General features: G+C 37.8%; 1 protein-coding gene across 1 annotated transcript; it reads left to right on the top strand.

Annotated features, from left to right (window-relative positions):
- Positions 1 to 14,375: 14,375 nt before the first annotated feature.
- On the top strand, positions 14,376 to 15,179 carry LOC120309424 (mas-related G-protein coupled receptor member H-like; the record flags this gene model as incomplete). The annotated part of the gene is made up of 1 exon (XM_039346607.1): positions 14,376 to 15,179. A coding segment is annotated over one exon (804 nt), but the record flags the coding sequence as incomplete, so codon positions are not given.
- Positions 15,180 to 18,641: the final 3,462 nt, after the last annotated feature.

Genomic DNA, 18,641 nt, shown 5'->3' with positions numbered 1-18,641 from the left:
TTTCAACAACTACAGGAAATGGACTTTGGTGAAAACTTTATTAAAGTAATCCAAGTGATCTACAAGAAACAATCAGCAAGGATACTTATAAATGGAGATTATACAGAGAGCTTTGATATTAAAAAGGGTACAAGACAGGGATGTCCACTCTCACTCCTGTTATTTATTTTTACTCTGGAGGTATTGACTAGAAACATCAGGCAAGACATAGAAATTAAAGGTCTTGAGATTAAAGACCAGAAATATAAATCACAAGCTTTCGCGGATGATCTGATCTTTATCTTAGAGGAGCCCTTGGAAACATCCCCTAAACTTTTGCAGAAAATTGAGAAATTTGGAGATTTGGCTGGATTGAAAATAAATAGGGAAAAAAAAAATTAAAGTGTAAACAAAAAATTTAACTGATAAACAGAAAACTCAAGTCGCCAAAAAGACAAATCTTAACTAAATAGTTAAAAAAGTTAAATATTTAGGTATCTATCTTACAGCGAAATATTCATTACTAAAAGAAGATAACTGTGAGAGACTATTAAAACAAATAAAATCGACCTGGAAAAATAGGAAAATCTCCAACTATCATTGTTAGGAAGAATAGCGACTGTTAAAATGAACATTTTGCCAAAGCTATTTTTTTTTTTTTATTTCAAACAGTTCCTGTAAAACTGGGTAAGAAATTTTTTGATGATTTAAACGCAATAATATTAAGATTTATATAGCAAAAAAAGAAAGAAAGAATTAAATGTAAACTTCTACAAGACTCGAAATATAGAGGGGGTTTTGGACTTCCGGATTGGAGACTTTATTATCAAGCAGCTATTTTGCTTTGGCTTAAAGAATGGATTACTTTGAGAAATAAGTGAACTCTCTATTTAGAGGGATATAACCTTCAAATAGGTTGGCATGCCTATGGTATGAGAAAGCTAAAATACATAAGTACTTTCAAAACCATGCTATAAGAAATGTTTTACTCTCTGAATGGGAGAAAGTTAGACACAAAATGTATATGAAAAGTCCTGAGTGGCTTTCAACAATGGAAGCATTTGCTTATTCAAATTTGATTAATTATGATAAACTTGTTAGTTATAAAGACATTTTGGACAAGGACGGAACACTCAAAGACAGGCAAGCCCTTCAACAACAAGGTATTTACTTACCATGGTGGTCCTATTTGCAAATTCAAACAAGATATGAAAAAGACATAAAAATAATGGGATTTTACAAAAGCTGACTCCACTTGATAAAATACTTTTAAAAAGAGATGAACATTGGATTAAGAAGCTTTATAAATACTTATTAAATTGGAAGATGGAAGAAGAACAAGTAAAAGAGACAATGGTAGTATGGGTGAAGAATTTTGGATATTCTATAGAATTAGAAGACTGGCAAAAACTGTGGGATAAAAATATCAAACTTACTAAAGCAGTAACATGCAAAGAAAACTTATATAAAATGTTTTATAGATGGCATATGACACCAGTTCGCTTAGCGAAAATGTTTAAAAATTTATCGGATACATATTGGAAATGTAAACAAAAACCAGGTACTTATTATCATGCCTGGTGGACATGTTCAATTGCAAAAAAATATTGGTCTAAGATTCATAGATGGTTAGAAAAGATGATGAAAATACAGATAGAATTCAAACTGGAACTGTTCCTGCTAGGTAGATTAAGACCTAACTATGGCAAAGCAAATGATTATTTAAAATTACATGTATTAAGAGCTGCAAGAATAGTATTTGCCAAATTTTGGAAAAATGAAAACCTACCATCAGATCTGATTATAATTTTGAAAATCCGAGATTGTGCAGAAATTGACAGATTAACATTAGAAATGAAGGAGAAAGAAGATTCAATCTTTTATAAAACCTGGGGAAAATTTTATCTTTGGGTTGAAACTCGTTAGAATAAGAAGAGGTTTTAGAGCTTTATTATATTAAGTATTAAGGTTGATGATTGGAAATAGTTGTTATGCTATAAGCTATGTTAATTATTTAAAAGAATATTAGTGTTTTACTAAATGTCAGTTGTAATTATACCAATTTCTTCTTATAAATGTCTAGTATTAAATAAACAATAATACTCAATATGAAAACCCGGACGACAACTTGTTCGCTGAATTATGCATTTACTGTAGTTATCCACACCCTGTCCCCTTTATCCCGATTTTCCTGTACCCGCACCGACTCCATCTTTTCCCTACCCATATAAAATCTAATAATATATATATATATTTTAAAAAAAGAGACAGCAAGTGCCGTCTTTGCTAAGGAGGCTGAAGGAACAGTGGATCAATGTTTGAAGATAGCACAGACTGGTTGCAATGGATGGACGCCATCAAAGCTGACACCAGCCAGAGCATAGAAAAACCCAAAGACGTAGTGGAGAGACCCGGCCCATCGAATCGCCAAGACTCGGACACAAGTGAAGGGATAACATCATCCTCAAACTTTGGCTAAAATATAGGAAAACTTTGGCTTAAATATAAAGTACAGAAAAAATACAGAAAGCAAGTGCTATCAAATACAGTAACTCTAAGAACACTTTATAGGAATAAAATAATTTTGAATAAGAAGATGCTACACTTGATGTTATTATCCCTGATGGAAATGAATATTTCCTTCTGATCTTCCCTGAGAAAGTCTTTGGGGTTCTACCAGCCCATACCTCAAAGTTTAGACACAGAATGTCTTACCTTCTTCCATTCTCACTTATGGTCCACCAATTTGTGTTGGACCTTAATAACGTCTTATTCTGGAATGGTTATATATTCGCCTTTTGCTATCATGAAGCCAAGTGCTTTGCCAGAAAGTTCGAATGAGATGCCTTTATATACATTTTGAGAACGGGTGGGGTACCTTAATGGATTAAAGAAATCCATTATTCTTTGCCGAGAATTAAGAACACAGTGCTGATTTTTTCCCATGGGTGTTTCAGAACTCTTAAATGTGGGATAAAATGGTTTCCATAACCCTGAAAGAGAAATGCATTAGGCAGATGTCTCTAAGGGAAGTTCTAGATCATGTGTACTTTGTAAATCAAATCGTTCTACAGCAGTGATTCTCAACCTTTCTAATGCCGTGACCCCATAATACAGTTCCCCATGTTGTGGTGACCCCCAAGTGGGTGTGGCCATCAATAAGAGGGAGTAGGACAGCTAGGGAAAAGGGAAAAAAATGGCGGACAGCATGGTTTGGCGACCCCCGTGAAATGGTCATTCGACCCCAAATGGGGTCCCGACCCACAGGTTGAGAACCACTGTTCTACAGTATCTACATACGACTAAAATTCTCATTCCTGTAACCTTTAACTGGCTGAAATGGTGTCTGCTAGGCCAATATTTTTTGCACTAAAGTACCTCAAATGGGCGATCTTACGGAATGAGTCCAAATCTGGGACCCATAATTTCAGGGAACTGAAATTTGGAAAATTATATAAATAAATCTTTTGCTGCTGTTTGACTGCACGACTGTAGAGTCCAACCTGGTCCATTTTCAAGGTAGACACGTCTAAAAATGTACATTCAGTGTTTCCAGGGAATGCAAGATGTTGGAAGACCTCTCCCTGTGGAAGACATTGAAGGATCTGGTAGGGATTCCTGGTGAGGAGTGGCTTTTTCTGCACCTTTTATACATACATACATACATACATACATACATACATACATACATACATACGAATGTTACTTATCTTTTCATGTTGTAGTTGTATAAGTTTCATTTGTATCTCCTGGCAAGATGGGCAGCAGACAAATTTGATAAACAAACAAACAAACAAACAAATAAATAAATAGAATCCTCGATAGAAAATTATTGGGGTGGGGGGAAAAGCGGAAATCTGATAAATATCTCTGAAATGATGATCCAACCGGTCATGAGCTCTCTAGTATATTCCTGAAACTCTTCATCCTGTAACCCACATCTCCAAAATTATGTATACTATAGGACCAATTCTTCCTAGTATGAAAAAGTTATACTTTTCAAATGTTTAAATTACCCTTAATGGGCAATTAAATTGCAGAAGGAAGAGAAGAAAAAAGGGAAAAATTGGATCTCTCTTTTTCGTTTCTTCTCTGGGGATGGCAGACACTAGAGACCAAGAGTTCATAAAAGAAGCCATCATTTTCTATATAGCTCAGGAAACAAAAACCCTCTAAAAGTTCTATTAAAATGTTTTGATTAAGTTCTCTTCTGATGAAACAAAATCAGAAGGCATTGAGGGAGCTGCCACTATTAGTCCTTGAAGTTTCTCTAGACCAGGAAACACCCCTTTCAGATACTGGTCATAAAACCAGTCTCAATAAAGTTCCAGTCTTCTTCTTCATCCCCCTCTTCTCGTATCCCCTGAGACTTTTTCTATTTCCTTTCCCAGGGCTCAGGGAAGGCAACTGTCCTTTTTGTTTTTGTAACAGATTCTGAATGTGTCTCTCAAGGCCATATGAAACCCTACAAAGAAGCTTCATACTCCTGGGAGCACAAAAGATGGACTAAGTAAAGTGGGATGCTAATAGTCCACACTGAAGAACATTCTGAGATCAGAGCACTGAGCACGTCCATTCCAGCTTCAGAATTGTTTTAGCTTTAGGTAAAGATCAAGGTTTTCCCTGACCTGTCATGCTCAACTCTAGGGAGACGTTCAATGTCCAAAGGTGCTTTTTCAGGAGGCAACTGGACTTTCTTATTCTTCTTTGAAGACATTTCACTTCTCATCCAAGAAGCTTTCTCAGCTCTGACTGGATGGTGGGGAATGGAAGGACTTATACTCCTTGCAGACAGTTGGTCATTTGTATTATTTTAGAGAGTCGTTGAGGCCACCTGGAGGTTTGTCTGTGTCCTCAGGGTTACCTGAGCAATGCAAATGGGTGTGGAGCCTTCTTGGAACTGCTGAAAGGACTGTGTTGTAGACTGGAAATAGAGGATGCCATATCCCTCCCCCTCTGTTGAGAGAGAAGGCAAGTTGTTCCACTCATTAATTGCACTAACTGTCAGGGAATTTCTCCTTAGTTCCAAGTTGGATCACTCCTTAATATGTTTCCATCCATTACGTCTTGTTCTGCCCTAAGGTGCCTTGGACAATAGGTGGACCTCTTCTTCTAGAAGCTATGGCAATATTGGTACCAATAAAACATCATCAGGGCTAGCACTGTGCTGGTACTAGCACTGATGATGTTACCTAATTTGAGTAATGAAAAGTCTGCAAGAAAACAAGTAAGCTCAGAGAGCACCAAGTGGCCCCAATATTGATGTTATTTCGGAGACAGGAATGACTGAATCCACTCTTCTTTCTTTTCTTCTAATAGGAGCTTCTACTCCAAAAGATAATCAGATGATTACAAAAGCTTAATGATGAATTCCAGCCTGGGAGATCTGGATGCTACAGAGAATTATTATGGATATAATAATGCCAGTGAACACACAGAACAACTCACCCTTTCTGATTTAGGAGGTATTCTTTGGAAAGGCATTAGTTTAACAGTCTGCTGTATTGGATTTGTGGGCAATGGCTACATCATCTGGCTACTTGGCTTCCAGATGAAGAGAAACTGTTTCACCACATTCATCCTTAACTTGGCCATTGCAGACTTTGGGTTCCTCACATGTGTAGTTATGACTTTTATTTGTGCATTTACCAACTTGGTAAGAAACATTCTCAACTACATCTGTTCTTCTTTCACTCAAATAATGTACATCAATGCTCACTTTCTTATGACGGCCATCAGCATTGACCGGTGTATGGCTGTTCTCTTCCCAATCTGGCATCGCTGTTCCCGGCCAAAATATTTGTCCCCTGCTGTCTGTGTCATCCTCTGGACCTCCTCTTTCCTCCTTGCTGGAATTGTGAATATTATGGTGTTCACAGAAGTCATTGTGAATGAGAGACTATTCACTCTTCATCTCCTTGTGACTACTATAGTTTGCCTTCCATTGATCACTCTCTCTACTATGGCCCTTTTCATCAAAATGTGTATTAAATCAAATCAGAAGAATCAGGGTCGGCTTTTACTGATGATTTTAATCACTCGTCTCTGTTTCCTCATTCTTGCTTTTCCATTACTTGTCTTTGCAGTGATTCTTAGTTTTACTAGATTTGGAGATGAGAAAGAACTGAGATATTTGACTATACCGACTGTAATGCTTTCTTGTCTAAACAGCAGCATTAATCCAGTGATCTATTTTCTAGTTGGGAGGAAAAAAGGAGCTCGGTCCAAGGAGAGCATGAAGGTCCTTTTGCAAAACGTCTTCAAAGAAGGTGAAGTTACCAGAGGTAGATAGAAGAGGTCAAATCCTCTCACAAGGCCTTTGTGCTTCTTTCTCTGTAGCAATGAATAAGTTGCACTTGAGGATGGAATCTTATAAGTGGGGACAAATCTCTTTCCACACATTGACTCTTTCATCTGACATACAGAGAACTGCATTTCAAGAGATGCCTACATCAGACCCCAACTAATGCTGTGCAGGAAATGAACTGCATGACATTTATAAAATACTCAGCTTACTTTGCTTTCTAGAAATGAGATTTTTATTTCTAGATAAGCACCAACCATGCCTGCTGCTTCCAGATGTCACTTAAAAGAAACTAATTCGTGAAATGAAGCAACAGTGAGGAAAATTAAACTAGAACCAATTAGAAACCAATTGAAATTCAATAATTAGTTTTGAGGCTTCAGTCTCTTACTAAAAAGGGAAAGAGCAAGAGAGGCAGTTTTCAAGTATATTCCGTTCCATTTCTTGGGAGTAACAGAATACAAATGGGGGCCACAGGAAAAAATCACAAATCCCCAGGCTATTACATCAGTGAATGTTATGTCTGAAATGTGTGAGGATCAAAACTGTCATATTTTATTTCAGAAAATGTATCCTGTACATATTTTTTTCTGCTCTTTCCTTTTATTATGTATACAAATTAGCGAAGCTGTATATTCTTCTATCAAGTGCTTTAGGGAGAAAACCTTTGCAATTATATAGGAAATAAACATACATAAAATGAGAAAAGTTAATTTTTTTAAAAAAAAACATGCATTAATAGGAGTTGTTATGATATAAAGAAGAATTGTATAAAGAAGAATTGTATGACGTCAGACATATCATTTCATTTTATGAAATAAAGAATTACATGAAGTGAGGCGTAATTCTATGTGATGAAATAAAAAAGATATACAAACATTTCTCTTTGAAAATTAGGTTGTCCACCTTCAAGGATGTTCTGGGCTGACTCTTTCCCCTCTGATGCTGCTCTTGAGAGTAGCATTTCCTATTCCAGTTGTCAAGAGGACAGGATGAGGGAAACTGAAATAATAAATGATATATGAGGCATACGTTGGGAGAGAAAAAAGGAGGAAGAAGAGGAGAGCCAGCAAGATGGTGCTGAGGAGCTTCCTTTGATTGCATTGCGATTTAGACCTCATGTGAATCCAGAGGCTCACAGTAGACAAAACCAGTAGGAGGCGTACAAAGTAAGCCATTCACAATAAGCTGGTAAAGCAAAGGTGAACTTCCAGAGCTTCTGGTCTGGTGAAGAATGAAGTGCACTACAGAGAGCAAGAAGGAGAAGATCCAGATGGGCCACAAACAAGAGTGGAGAAATATGGTGGATGATGGCAGTGATGCCAGAGTGGGAAGAGGACAGACACACACCTGTCCAGGCTGATGGCCGTCAGCAGAAACTGGCTAACAGAATAGGTGAAGGAAAAGAGATCAAAAAACAAGAAGAAAAAGGTTTGGACTATGTAAATTCCTTTATAAAAAGTTGACAACCCCACAAATATAGCTGCCATAATGAGGGATGCGAGGACCCCAAAATCAGCAATGGAGAGTTTCAGGATTTAAATGGGGAAAGAATTCCTCTTAATGGAAAAGGCCAGGAGATAAATGGTCTTTCCATATTCTACCAGGCCCAAAATGTAAATAAGAGCAATGAAGCCATTGATGAGATTTTGTGTTAAATTAGCAACCAGCTGATTATCTAGAGAAAAAGTTTCTGGTATTTTAGAAGTATTCAGAGCAGTTCCCATATTTTCGATAATACGGAAAGAAATGTTGACGTTTTCTGGATCACTCCTTGAAAGTTCAGGAGTATCCAAAATAGTTTGGGGATGCACCCTACTTAAAAAAAAAGAAAAGAGAATTACTTCACTTATACACAGACACACCAGACACACAGACACACACACACAAACTTATTTTTCACTTACAGATATCATATCAACACATAGGTATTTTTTTCATCATCTGATGGAAATTACATCCCTAAAATCAATGCTACTTATGAGGCTGGAGAATTGCTGTACTTAGTAGAGACCCAAAATCTTCAAGATGCATTTCAGTAAAATTGCCACCAATTCCTATTATTAGAGTTATCAGGTATCAAGCATTTGTTTAACAACTGTCACAAAACAGGTAGTAAAATTGGGCCACTTCATGTTATGACCTATTCCAAAGATGCTTTTTCATGAGGCAATTGGACTTTCTTATTTTTTTTTCTTTGAAGATGTTTCGCTTCTTGTTCAAGAAGCTTCTTCAGCTCTGACCTGTTATGTTACGACCTACTTAATGAGCAGTATGACACTCAAATGAATAGTACCTGCCACAATTCAGCATAGATTTGATATAAAAGTACTTTGAAAAGAGTCAACTGGAAAAGGAAAGATTGCAGTGTTATTTTTTGCTCTTTCTGTTAGCTGTTCTAGCAAGTGTGATCCCTGTAGTAGACAGGACATTCCTTAATCGCTCACAACTTCTGCCTCTAGAACTGTTCACGAGTCTGACAAGGGGTTGAACTAATTATTTGTAATAAATAAATAGGTTGCTGGAATTGGGTTTATCTAGTTTAATGAAAAGAAGGATGAGGGGGGACATGATAGCAGTCTTCCAATATCTCAGGGGTTGCCACAAAGAAGAGGGAGTCAAGCTATTCCCCAAAGCGCCTGAAGGCAGGACAAGAAGCAACAGATGGAAACTAACCAAGGAGAGAAGCAACCTAGAACTAAGAAGAAATTTCCTGACAGTCAGAACAAATAACCAGTGGAACAACTTATCTCCATAATTTGTGAATGTTCCAACACTGGAAGTTTTTAAGAAGAGATTGGACAACCATTTGTCTGAAATCATATAGGGTTTCCTGCCTGAGTAGGGGCTTCGGTTAGAAAACCTCCAAGGTCCCTTAAACTCTGTTATTCTACTCTACTCTACTCTACTCTACTCTACTCTACTCTACTCTACTCTACTCTACTCTACTCTACTCTACTCTATTCTATTCTATTCTATTCTATTCTATTCTATTCTATTCATTCTTAGATGCTTCTAGAATTTTCTTAGGTTTTTGTGCCCAGATCATGAGCAATTCTTCTTTGTCTTCCTCCCATGAAGAAAAACTATTCAGATAAAAGACGTTCAACCAAAGTCAGACACACCAGTCAACAAGTCAGAGATGAGAAGATTGCTGTCACACTATCCAGAGGAAAAACTTGCTGTTAAAATGAGTTCTAATATTGGCTAGAGGATCCTGAGGGATTAGCTGATCTCATACTTATGGTCACTAAGTCTTATCTTAAACTCAAAAAGGAGTATTTTGTAAATAACAATTACCATAACAAAAATTCTGCCTTTGCTGTAGACCAGGGGTAGGCAACCTTGGCTCCTTTATGACTTGTGCACTTCAACTCCCAGAATTCCTGAGCCAGTCTTCCAATTTTTTGATTAGTGGGAGTAAAGGCTTGAATAGGAATGTCAAGACTCTCCCTGTAGAATCACTTTCAAGGAGTCTTCTCACAGTCCAATTCTATCCCAAAGCAAGCCAGGAGAAGAAACTCTTCTAATGAAGCTTTCTCAGCCTAAGAAGAATGGACAGCTCAGGATACTGCCCTGTGACCAAAAGAAACATAATGGAAAAGAATCATTCCATCATTGCCAACATTAGCTGAGGCTGAAAAGCACCACCATGAGAAGGTGTGGAATGGGTGAGTGAGTGAGCGAGTGAATGAATGAATGAATGAATGAATGAATGAATGAATGAATGACAGAATGACAGAATAACAGAGTTGGAAGGAACCTTGGAGGTCCTCTAGAGCAGTGGTTCTCAACCTGTGGGTCGGGACCCCATTTGGGGTCGAATGACCATTTCACGGGGGTCGCCAAACCACGCTGTCCGCCATTTTTTTACCCTTTTCCCTAGCTGTCCTACTCCCTCTTATTGGTGGCCACACCCACTTGGGGGTCACCACAACATGGGGAACTGTATTATGGGGTCACGGCATTAGAAAGGTTGAGAACCACTGCTCTAGAGTCTAGTCCAACCCCCTGCTCAGGTAGGATGTCCTTTACCATTACAGATAAATGGTTGTTCAATCTCTTCTTAAAAACCTCCAGTGATGAAGCCATTGCACTGATTCATTGTTCTAACCATCAGGAAGTTTCTCCTTAATTCTAGTTTGGCTCCATTGCTTCTTGTTCTGCCTTCAGAGGACTGACTGACTAACTGACTGACTGACTGACTGACTGACTGACTGACTGACTGACTGGCCAAATATATAAATAAATATTCTTAGCATGAGGCAGAAAAGCAAAAAAAAGAAAAGAAAAAAGAGGGCAAATTTCAAAGACTGTCTTCATTTTCAGAAATAAGAGACTCGAAAGCTATTCGGGTGTTTGATTCCAGAGTGAAATCCAAAATTCAGAAGCTCTTTGAACATAAGGGAATTGGCTAGTCAAGCTCTGTAACATGATTGAACATTTTGAAACATATTTCAAGGGTTCACAGAGACCATCTGGGGGCCACCTGACACTTTCTTCCCAAACAAACAAACTTTAATTTCAGCACTATACATGATTCATTCTCCACCTTTTCTGTACCTGAGTTCATACATTACACTAAACCAGAATGTCTCTATGTTTTGTATACAAACCATGTTTAATGACTTAGTATATTTAATAAACCAAGACAACTGGGATTAATGCCATCAACTGTGCTTTAGCAGTGGATGTAAACTTTTTTGAGATTGTTTTAGATACAGCAAAATCTGTGGTTAATGTTGTTCCAAACTATGGGGATTGTTGCTTGGCATCAATAAAGCACATCTAGGGTGGCGATAAATCAGAATTTTTTTATCAATACCACTAAAAGGGAAAAACAAGAAAACCAAGAAAAAAATCAGCTTGGTTGTACAAAGAACTCTCTGACCAACTGAAAGAAAAAAAAATAAGTACAAACCATGGAAAGACTGTGTTGCAGACTGAAGATAGAGGATATAGGGGAATAAACCCATCAGGATTCAGCAGTTCATCTGCATTAAAAAGACAAAGGCCACTCTTGAAGACAGCAAAGTCCACATTTTGGACAGAAAGAACCACTGGTGTGAAAGAGGGGTCAAAGACGCCATCTGTGTCAAAACCGAACATCCCTCTCTCAACAGACGGCGAGGGATATGGCTTCCTCTATTTCCAGTCTACAACACAGTCCTTTCAGCAGTTCCAAGAAGGCTCCACACCCATTTGCATTGCTCAGGTAACCCTGAGGACACAGACAAACCTCCAGGTGGCCTCAATGACTCTCTAAAATAATGCAAATGACCAACTATCTGCAAGGAGTATAAGTTCTTCCATTCCCCGCCATCCAGTCAGAGCTGAGAAAGCTTCTTGGATGAGAAGTGAAATGTCTTCAAAGAAGAATAAGAAAGCCCAGTTGCCTCCTAAAAAAGCACCATTGGACATTGAACGTCTCCCTAGAGTTGAGCATGACAGGTCAGGGGAAACCTTCATCTTTACCTAAAGCTAAAACAATTCTGAAGCTGGAATGGACGTGCTCAGTGCTCTGATCTCAGAATGTTCTTCAGTGTGGACTGTTAGCATCCCACTTTACTTAGTCCATCTTTTGTGCTCCCAGGAGCAAGAAGCTTCTTTGTAGGGTTTCATATGGCCTTGAGAGACACATTCAGAATCTGTTACAAAAACAAAAAGGACAGTAGCCTTCCCTGAGCCCTGGGAAAGGAAATAGAAAAAGTCTCAGGGGATACGAGAAGAGGGGGATGAAAAAGAAGACTGGAACTTTATTGAGACTGGTTTTATGACCAGTATCTGAAAGGAGTGTTTCCTGGTCTAGAGAAACTTCAAGGACTAATAGTGGCAGCTTCCTCAATGCCTTCTGATTTTGTTTCATCAGAAGAGAACTTAATCAAAACATTTTAATGGAACATTTAGAGTGTTTTTGTTTCCTGAGCTATATAGAAAATGATGGGTTCTTTTATGAACTCTTAGTCTCTAGTGTCTGCCATCCCCAGAGAAGAAATGAAAAAGAGAGATCCAATTTTTCCCTTTCTTGCTTCTCTTCCTTCTGCAATTTAATTGCCCATTAATGGTAATTTAAACATTTGAAAAGTATAACTTTTTCATACTAGGAAGAATTGGTCCTATAGTAGACATAGTTTTGGAGATGTAGGTTACAGGATGAAGAGTTTCAGGAATATTCTAGAGGGCTCATGACCGGTTGGATCATCATTTCAGAGGTATTTATCAGATTTCTACTTTTCCCCCCACCCCAATAATTTTCTATCGAGGATTCTATTTGTTTGTTTGTTTGTTTGTTTGTTTATCAAATTTGTCTGCTGCCCATCTTGCCAGGAGATACAAGTGAAACGTACACAACTACAATGTGAAAAGATAAGTAACATTTATACATACATACATACATACATACATATATACACACACACACACACACACACACACACACACACACACACACATATACATATGGTGAAGAAATAAAATGAACACCAGGGTAATAAAAACTATAAAAGTTTTTAATTAATTAAAACTATAAAAGTTTAATTAAAAGCGCCAAGCTTTCGCCGTCACCTGCCGGCATCTTCAGGGCTAGCGCGCCAGAGGATGAGGAAGTCCTTTATAGGCGTGTCAAGGTTTGCGCCCGGCTCCTTGACCTTGTTATCGGGCCTGATTGATTCAATTGCGTACGGTTAACCTGTTTTTCCTTTCTCTTTTTGGTTGCATTTCTATCTTCATCCATCCTTATTTCTCTCAACCTCGGGGTGGTTGGGTGGCAACTCCAGTTGTTTCGGTTGTCTTTGCAACTCCCTATCCCCGCTGTTTAGTTTAAATTTCCCTCCAGAAAATCTGTGAATTTATAGCCGAGTAACTCAGTCCCTTTTTTTGATGGATGCAAACCATCTCTTTTGTACATCTTTTGATTGGACCAGCTACTGACATCGTGACTAATATATCCAAAGCCTCCCATTCCTTTAGCCACATATTGAATTGTGCTATGCGCTGGCCTTTTCCGTTTTGCTCCTTATTCAAAATTATTTTATTCCTATAAAGTGTTCTTAGAGTTACTGTATTTGATAGCACTTACTTTCTGGATTTTTTATGTACTTTATATTTAAGACAAAGTTTTCCTATATTTAAGCCAAAGTTTGAGGATGATGTTATCCCTTCACTTGTGTCCGAGTCTTGGCGATTCGATGGGCTGGGTCTCTCCACTATGTCTTTGGGTTTTCTATGCTCTGGCTGGTGTCAGCTTTGATGGCGTCCATCCATTGCAACCGGTCTGTGTGTCTTCAAACATTGATCCACTGTTCCTTCAGCTTCCATGGCAAAGATAGCATTTGCTGTCTGTCATTGTCTTCTCGATTCTGGTTTTGCGAGCATTTATTCCTAAGGCTTGATTTCATGCAGCCAGAATTAGTCCTTCTATCACTTTCCTCAAATTTCCTGCTCTTAGCCATTGCCTGGCTTTGTTATTATCTGCTTTGCCTACTATTTTTTTTTTTAAATGTACTGACCATTTAGTGCTTTTATTGCCCTGCCTCTTTTCTTTTCTTCATTTCTTATTGTGGGCCAGTTTGGTCTCTCCACTATTCAGTAAGTCTTCCTGGTATGTTATTACTATGTTTTGTCACACAGAGCCAAAATCCATTTATTGAGTCCTTTCCAAGGACCTGGGATAGCAGATGTTGATGTTTGATGGTGCTAAAGATATTGTCATAGGATATAACCTGTTGTGAGTCAAGCTGCGTTTTGCAATTAAGAGACTGCGAATTTTTCTGTGCCAATGTCATTGAAGTGGTGTTCCAGTTATTTTGGAATTGCACTAAGGCACCTATTGCTATTATCATTAGCAGAAGTCAAAAGGTTGGCCCAGCCTGTACACAAAAATCTTTAGATATTAAGATATGACAATTATTGATGAATTATTTAATCCAATCTTCTTTTTTTTCCAAACAGAAATTTCCACTCTAAAGGAAGAGATTATTGAAGCATTAAAAAAACATCTCTTGATGAATTTCAGCCTGGCAAACCTGAATGCTACAGCAGATTATTTGGACAATAATACTATATCCATCTATTTTGAAAACATCATGTTGTTTATCGCATTGATCATCTGCGTATTGGAGCCCCATTAAATGGAATTGTTATCTGGCTACTTGGCTTCCAAATTAAGAGAAACCCTTTCACAGTATTGATTCTTAATTTAGCTATTGCCGACTTTGGACATCTCATCTTTATGACTATATCTTGTATTAACATTTTTATAGGTTTTATACAGCCAGGAATTCCCCAGAAAATCTTCTATTTTCTCTTCAATGTTACATATATCAACGGTCTGTTTCTTCTGACAGCCATCAGCATTGACCGATGTGTGTCTGTCCTTTTCCCAATCTGGCATCAATGTTCCCGGCCAAAATATTTGTCCCCTGCTGTCTGTGCCATCCTCTGGATCTTCTCTTTCCTCCTGAATGGAATTAGCCTCAATCTTAATCATTTAAGTCTTTCTTATATGTACATTGATCTCCCCTTGGTCATGACTGTTGTGCTTTGCCTTCCGTTGATCACAACCTCTACTGTGATCCTGTTCATCAAAATATGTCTTAAATCAAAACAGCTCAAACGTCGAAGAATCTTAGTGATGATCTTAATTACTCTTCTCTGTTTTCTTATTCTTACATTCCCATTATATATCTATGTGTTCATTACTCATTTTATTAAGAATTGGAATTTGATTGATATTAATGAATTATATTTCTACTACTGTCTGTGTGCTTCTCTAAATTGCAGTGTTAACCCGGTGATCTATTTTTTGGTTGGGAGAAAGAAAAAAGCTCGTTCTAGGGAGAACATCAAGGTCATTTTTCAAAGAATCTTCAGGGAAGACGAAGCTCCTGAAATCTGATAAAGGTTTATGAACACAATTTCAGACCTTCTGTAGATGCAAAACTTCTGCTGTACTTTAATGCTGGTTATCGCTTATGAGTGTATAGCTATATTTCTTGTTATAGAAATGAAATATAATAAAGGATTCTTTCCTCTCCAGGGGAAGTGGCCTCTGTTCCAGCTTTAAACCATAATTAACAAGTTAAGATTCATATATGGCTGGAAAAGATGACTAAAATACATATAGAATTTAAGCCAGAATTGTTTCTGCTAGGAATATTAGGATCTAATTATGGGAAAGAGAATGAGTATTTAATATTACATATATTGAGAGCTGCGAGAATAGTATTTGCCCAATACTGGAAAAAGGAAGATATACCATCCGACGAGGTTATAATTAGGAAAATCTTAGAATCTGCAGAAATGGATAGATTAACCTTAAAGATTCAAGAGAAAGAAGACTCAGTCTATTATAAAACATGGGAAAAATTTTATCAATGGCTAGCAAAGTGAGATAATGAAACTTAAATTTATTAAGATGATTGATTTTTTTTCTTTTGATTAATTGAGATGTTTTATAATTTCTGTTATTCTTGTTGACTACAGTTACTGAAAATTATATTAGCCCGCTTGAATACCTATATCCGGAAGATAGTTTGCTTGCTAAAGCATGAAATGTTATTGGGGGTAACCCCATTGTTGTATCCATCCCTACCCCAAACTCTTCCCTGAACCCTATCTCGATTCCCACCACCCATAACAATCCTTGTCTTTCCCTACCCTGAAAAAACTTAATAAAATATTATAAAGAAAACTAGTATGAAGTTGTACATAACAGTCACAGAATTGAAAAAGAACGGAGGACACCAGGTGATCTTTCCTCTGCACCAACTTCTATGTCAGAAACAATTCAGAAGAAGGGGATAAGCGACCCAACAACACACAGCTTAGGAATTGCTAAACCATAATTGCTCCAGAGGCTTTGCACCTTCTGACGATTCCCTAGGTATTGATATACCAGGCCATGGGAAGTCAATGGAAAGATTCTTACAACAGGATTTGAACTCAAGCCCTTTGCTACGTGCTCTGAAGGAGCATGGCCAGAAAGGCATTCCCAGGGAGAGAGGTTAAGCTTCACCATCCCCATCCTTATATTTCTAATGACCAAATAGGGGAAATAAATCTTTAAGAGAAAATAGTATCAAAATAAAAGAACAGACTGCACACATGAATGACTGTGATCAGCTGGATCCCTTCCTCAGTGGTCAAAGTCCCATTTATCAGCTGAGAAATCCAACTGTCATTGAAGTTTTCCTCTTGGGTCTCCTCCATCAATTGGCTAATGGTCTACCTAATTATAGCTTCTGAAAAGAAATATGGTCTGGAGAACAATTTTCCCCGTTCCTCTGTTATAGAAACAGAGTAAGACCACACCTGGAATACTGCAGCCAATTTTGGTCACCATATCACAAACAAGATCTTGAGAGTTTGGAAAAAAATCAGAGAGGAGCAACTAAGATGGTCAAAAAGAATGGCTACGGGACTTGGGTTTGGCTAGTCTAAAGAAACAAAGAAATAGGGGAGACAGGATAGCAGTGTTCCAGTATCTGAGGGGCTGCCACAAGACAGAGGGGGTCAGGTTGTTCACCAGAGCAGCAGAGGGAAGGATGAGAAACAATGGTTGGAAACTGATCAAGGAGAGAAGCAACCTGGAATTAAGGAGAAACTTCCTGACAGTGAGGACAATCAACTGGTGGAACAGAAGTTCTCTTCAGAAACCGTGGGCGCTCCATCACTGGAGATTTTTAAGGAGAGACTAGACAATCATCTGTCTTAGATTATATAGGATCTCCTGCTCGAGCAGGTGCTGGACTAGAAGACCTCCAAGATCCCTTCCAGCTCTATTTTATTCTATTCTTAAAATCTTTTTGTAGTCCTTGAGCTGTCAAGGAAACTTTTTAATTTACTTGTTTGGGCTCATTCAAATGGGCTGAATGAGAAATCTATTTGATAATAAAATATTTGCCTGTATGTTTGTAAACACAGCTAGTCCTTGACGTATAAGCATTCATTTAGTGACCATTCAAAGTTCTATTCTATTTGACTTTTCTTGCCATAGCATTAAGTGACTCCATATATACTGTATTAAGTGGCTAATTTTCATCTATAGATTTGTGCAAAACCTTTTCTGAGTCAACCTTGATTCAACAGTATTTCATTCAGATTCATGGGTGCTGTTGGTAGATGGTGCTGCAGTTGTTTAGTAACAGTTGTTTGGTTTCCTGTTAGTTGAGCCTTTGCATGAAGAGATTCAATGTATTGGAATTTTTCCTTTTGATAGATTGGAAGAAATCCATCCCTGGCTCAGAATGGACTTCCAACAGTGGCATCCATGCATTTCCGGTGGGCTGTTCTGGGCCTGGGAGACCTGCCCACCTCAGAATGGACTTCTGGAAGGGTCACCCATGCACTTTCAGCAGTCCGTCTGAGCCTTGTGAAAAGGGGATAAGGCATCAGCCAGTTCGCCAAAGTCAACAAAAAATTAGCTACCGGTTCTACTGAATCAGTGCGAACTGGCTGAATCCCACCTACCAAATCTGCCGAAAAAATGTGATACTTATTTAGATGAACTTCAGACTGTTCATTGACAAGAAGGAAAGCCCACTCACCCATCACGAGTGACAATGTTCAAAGAGTTGCCTGTAGAATTTGATAGACATGGAAGTTATAGACCGAACAGAAAAATTCAGAATTGCCCACCAGAAGTGCATGGATGTCATTTTTGGAAGTCCTTTCTGAGCCAGGGAGGCCTCCAAGGTCCAGAATGGCCCTCTGGAGGTGCATCCATGCCATTTCTGGTGGACCGGAAGTGGTCTTTCTTTCTTGTCAATGAACTGTCTGAACTTCATCTAAATAAAACTTTATCGTATTTTTTCTACAGGTCTGCCATTGCCAATCAATTCAACCTTCAATATCAGGATAATAATCTTCCACTCTCCAACTTTGAAGAGCTTGGTTGATTACTTTCCAATGTGTCATAATTTTGGAAGAATTAATCTGTCCCAGGGAAATGCAAGTATAATAACAAATGTTATTTTAGTAGCTATGTATTTCTGTATTTGATATTTCATATTAAAATATTCCATATTTATATCCTGATAATCCCATAAGTCTCAATTGATTTTTTTTCTGTTTTAGTCCTTTTTTCAACCTTTAGGACAACGATCAGAGACAAATCCCCAGGCTATAATATCAGTGAATTCTATGTCTGAAATGTGTGAGGATCAAAACTGTCATATTTTATTTTAGAAAATGTATCCTGTACATATTTATTTTTCTGCTCTTTCCTTTTATTATGTATACAAATTTGCATTTTTTTAGCGAAGCTGTATATTCTTCTATCAAGTGCTTTAGGGACAAAATCTTTGCAATTATATAGGAAATAAACATACATAAAATGAGAAAATTTAAATTTAAAAAA

Source organism: Crotalus tigris, unplaced genomic scaffold (assembly GCF_016545835.1).
Source record: "Crotalus tigris isolate CLP2741 ecotype Arizona unplaced genomic scaffold, ASM1654583v1 scf7180000018016.4438896, whole genome shotgun sequence".
In the NCBI taxonomy this organism is placed as follows: domain Eukaryota; kingdom Metazoa; phylum Chordata; class Lepidosauria; order Squamata; family Viperidae; genus Crotalus; species Crotalus tigris.
Note: the sequence above shows the minus strand (reverse complement) of the source record. Positions and strands in the feature narration are given on the sequence as shown.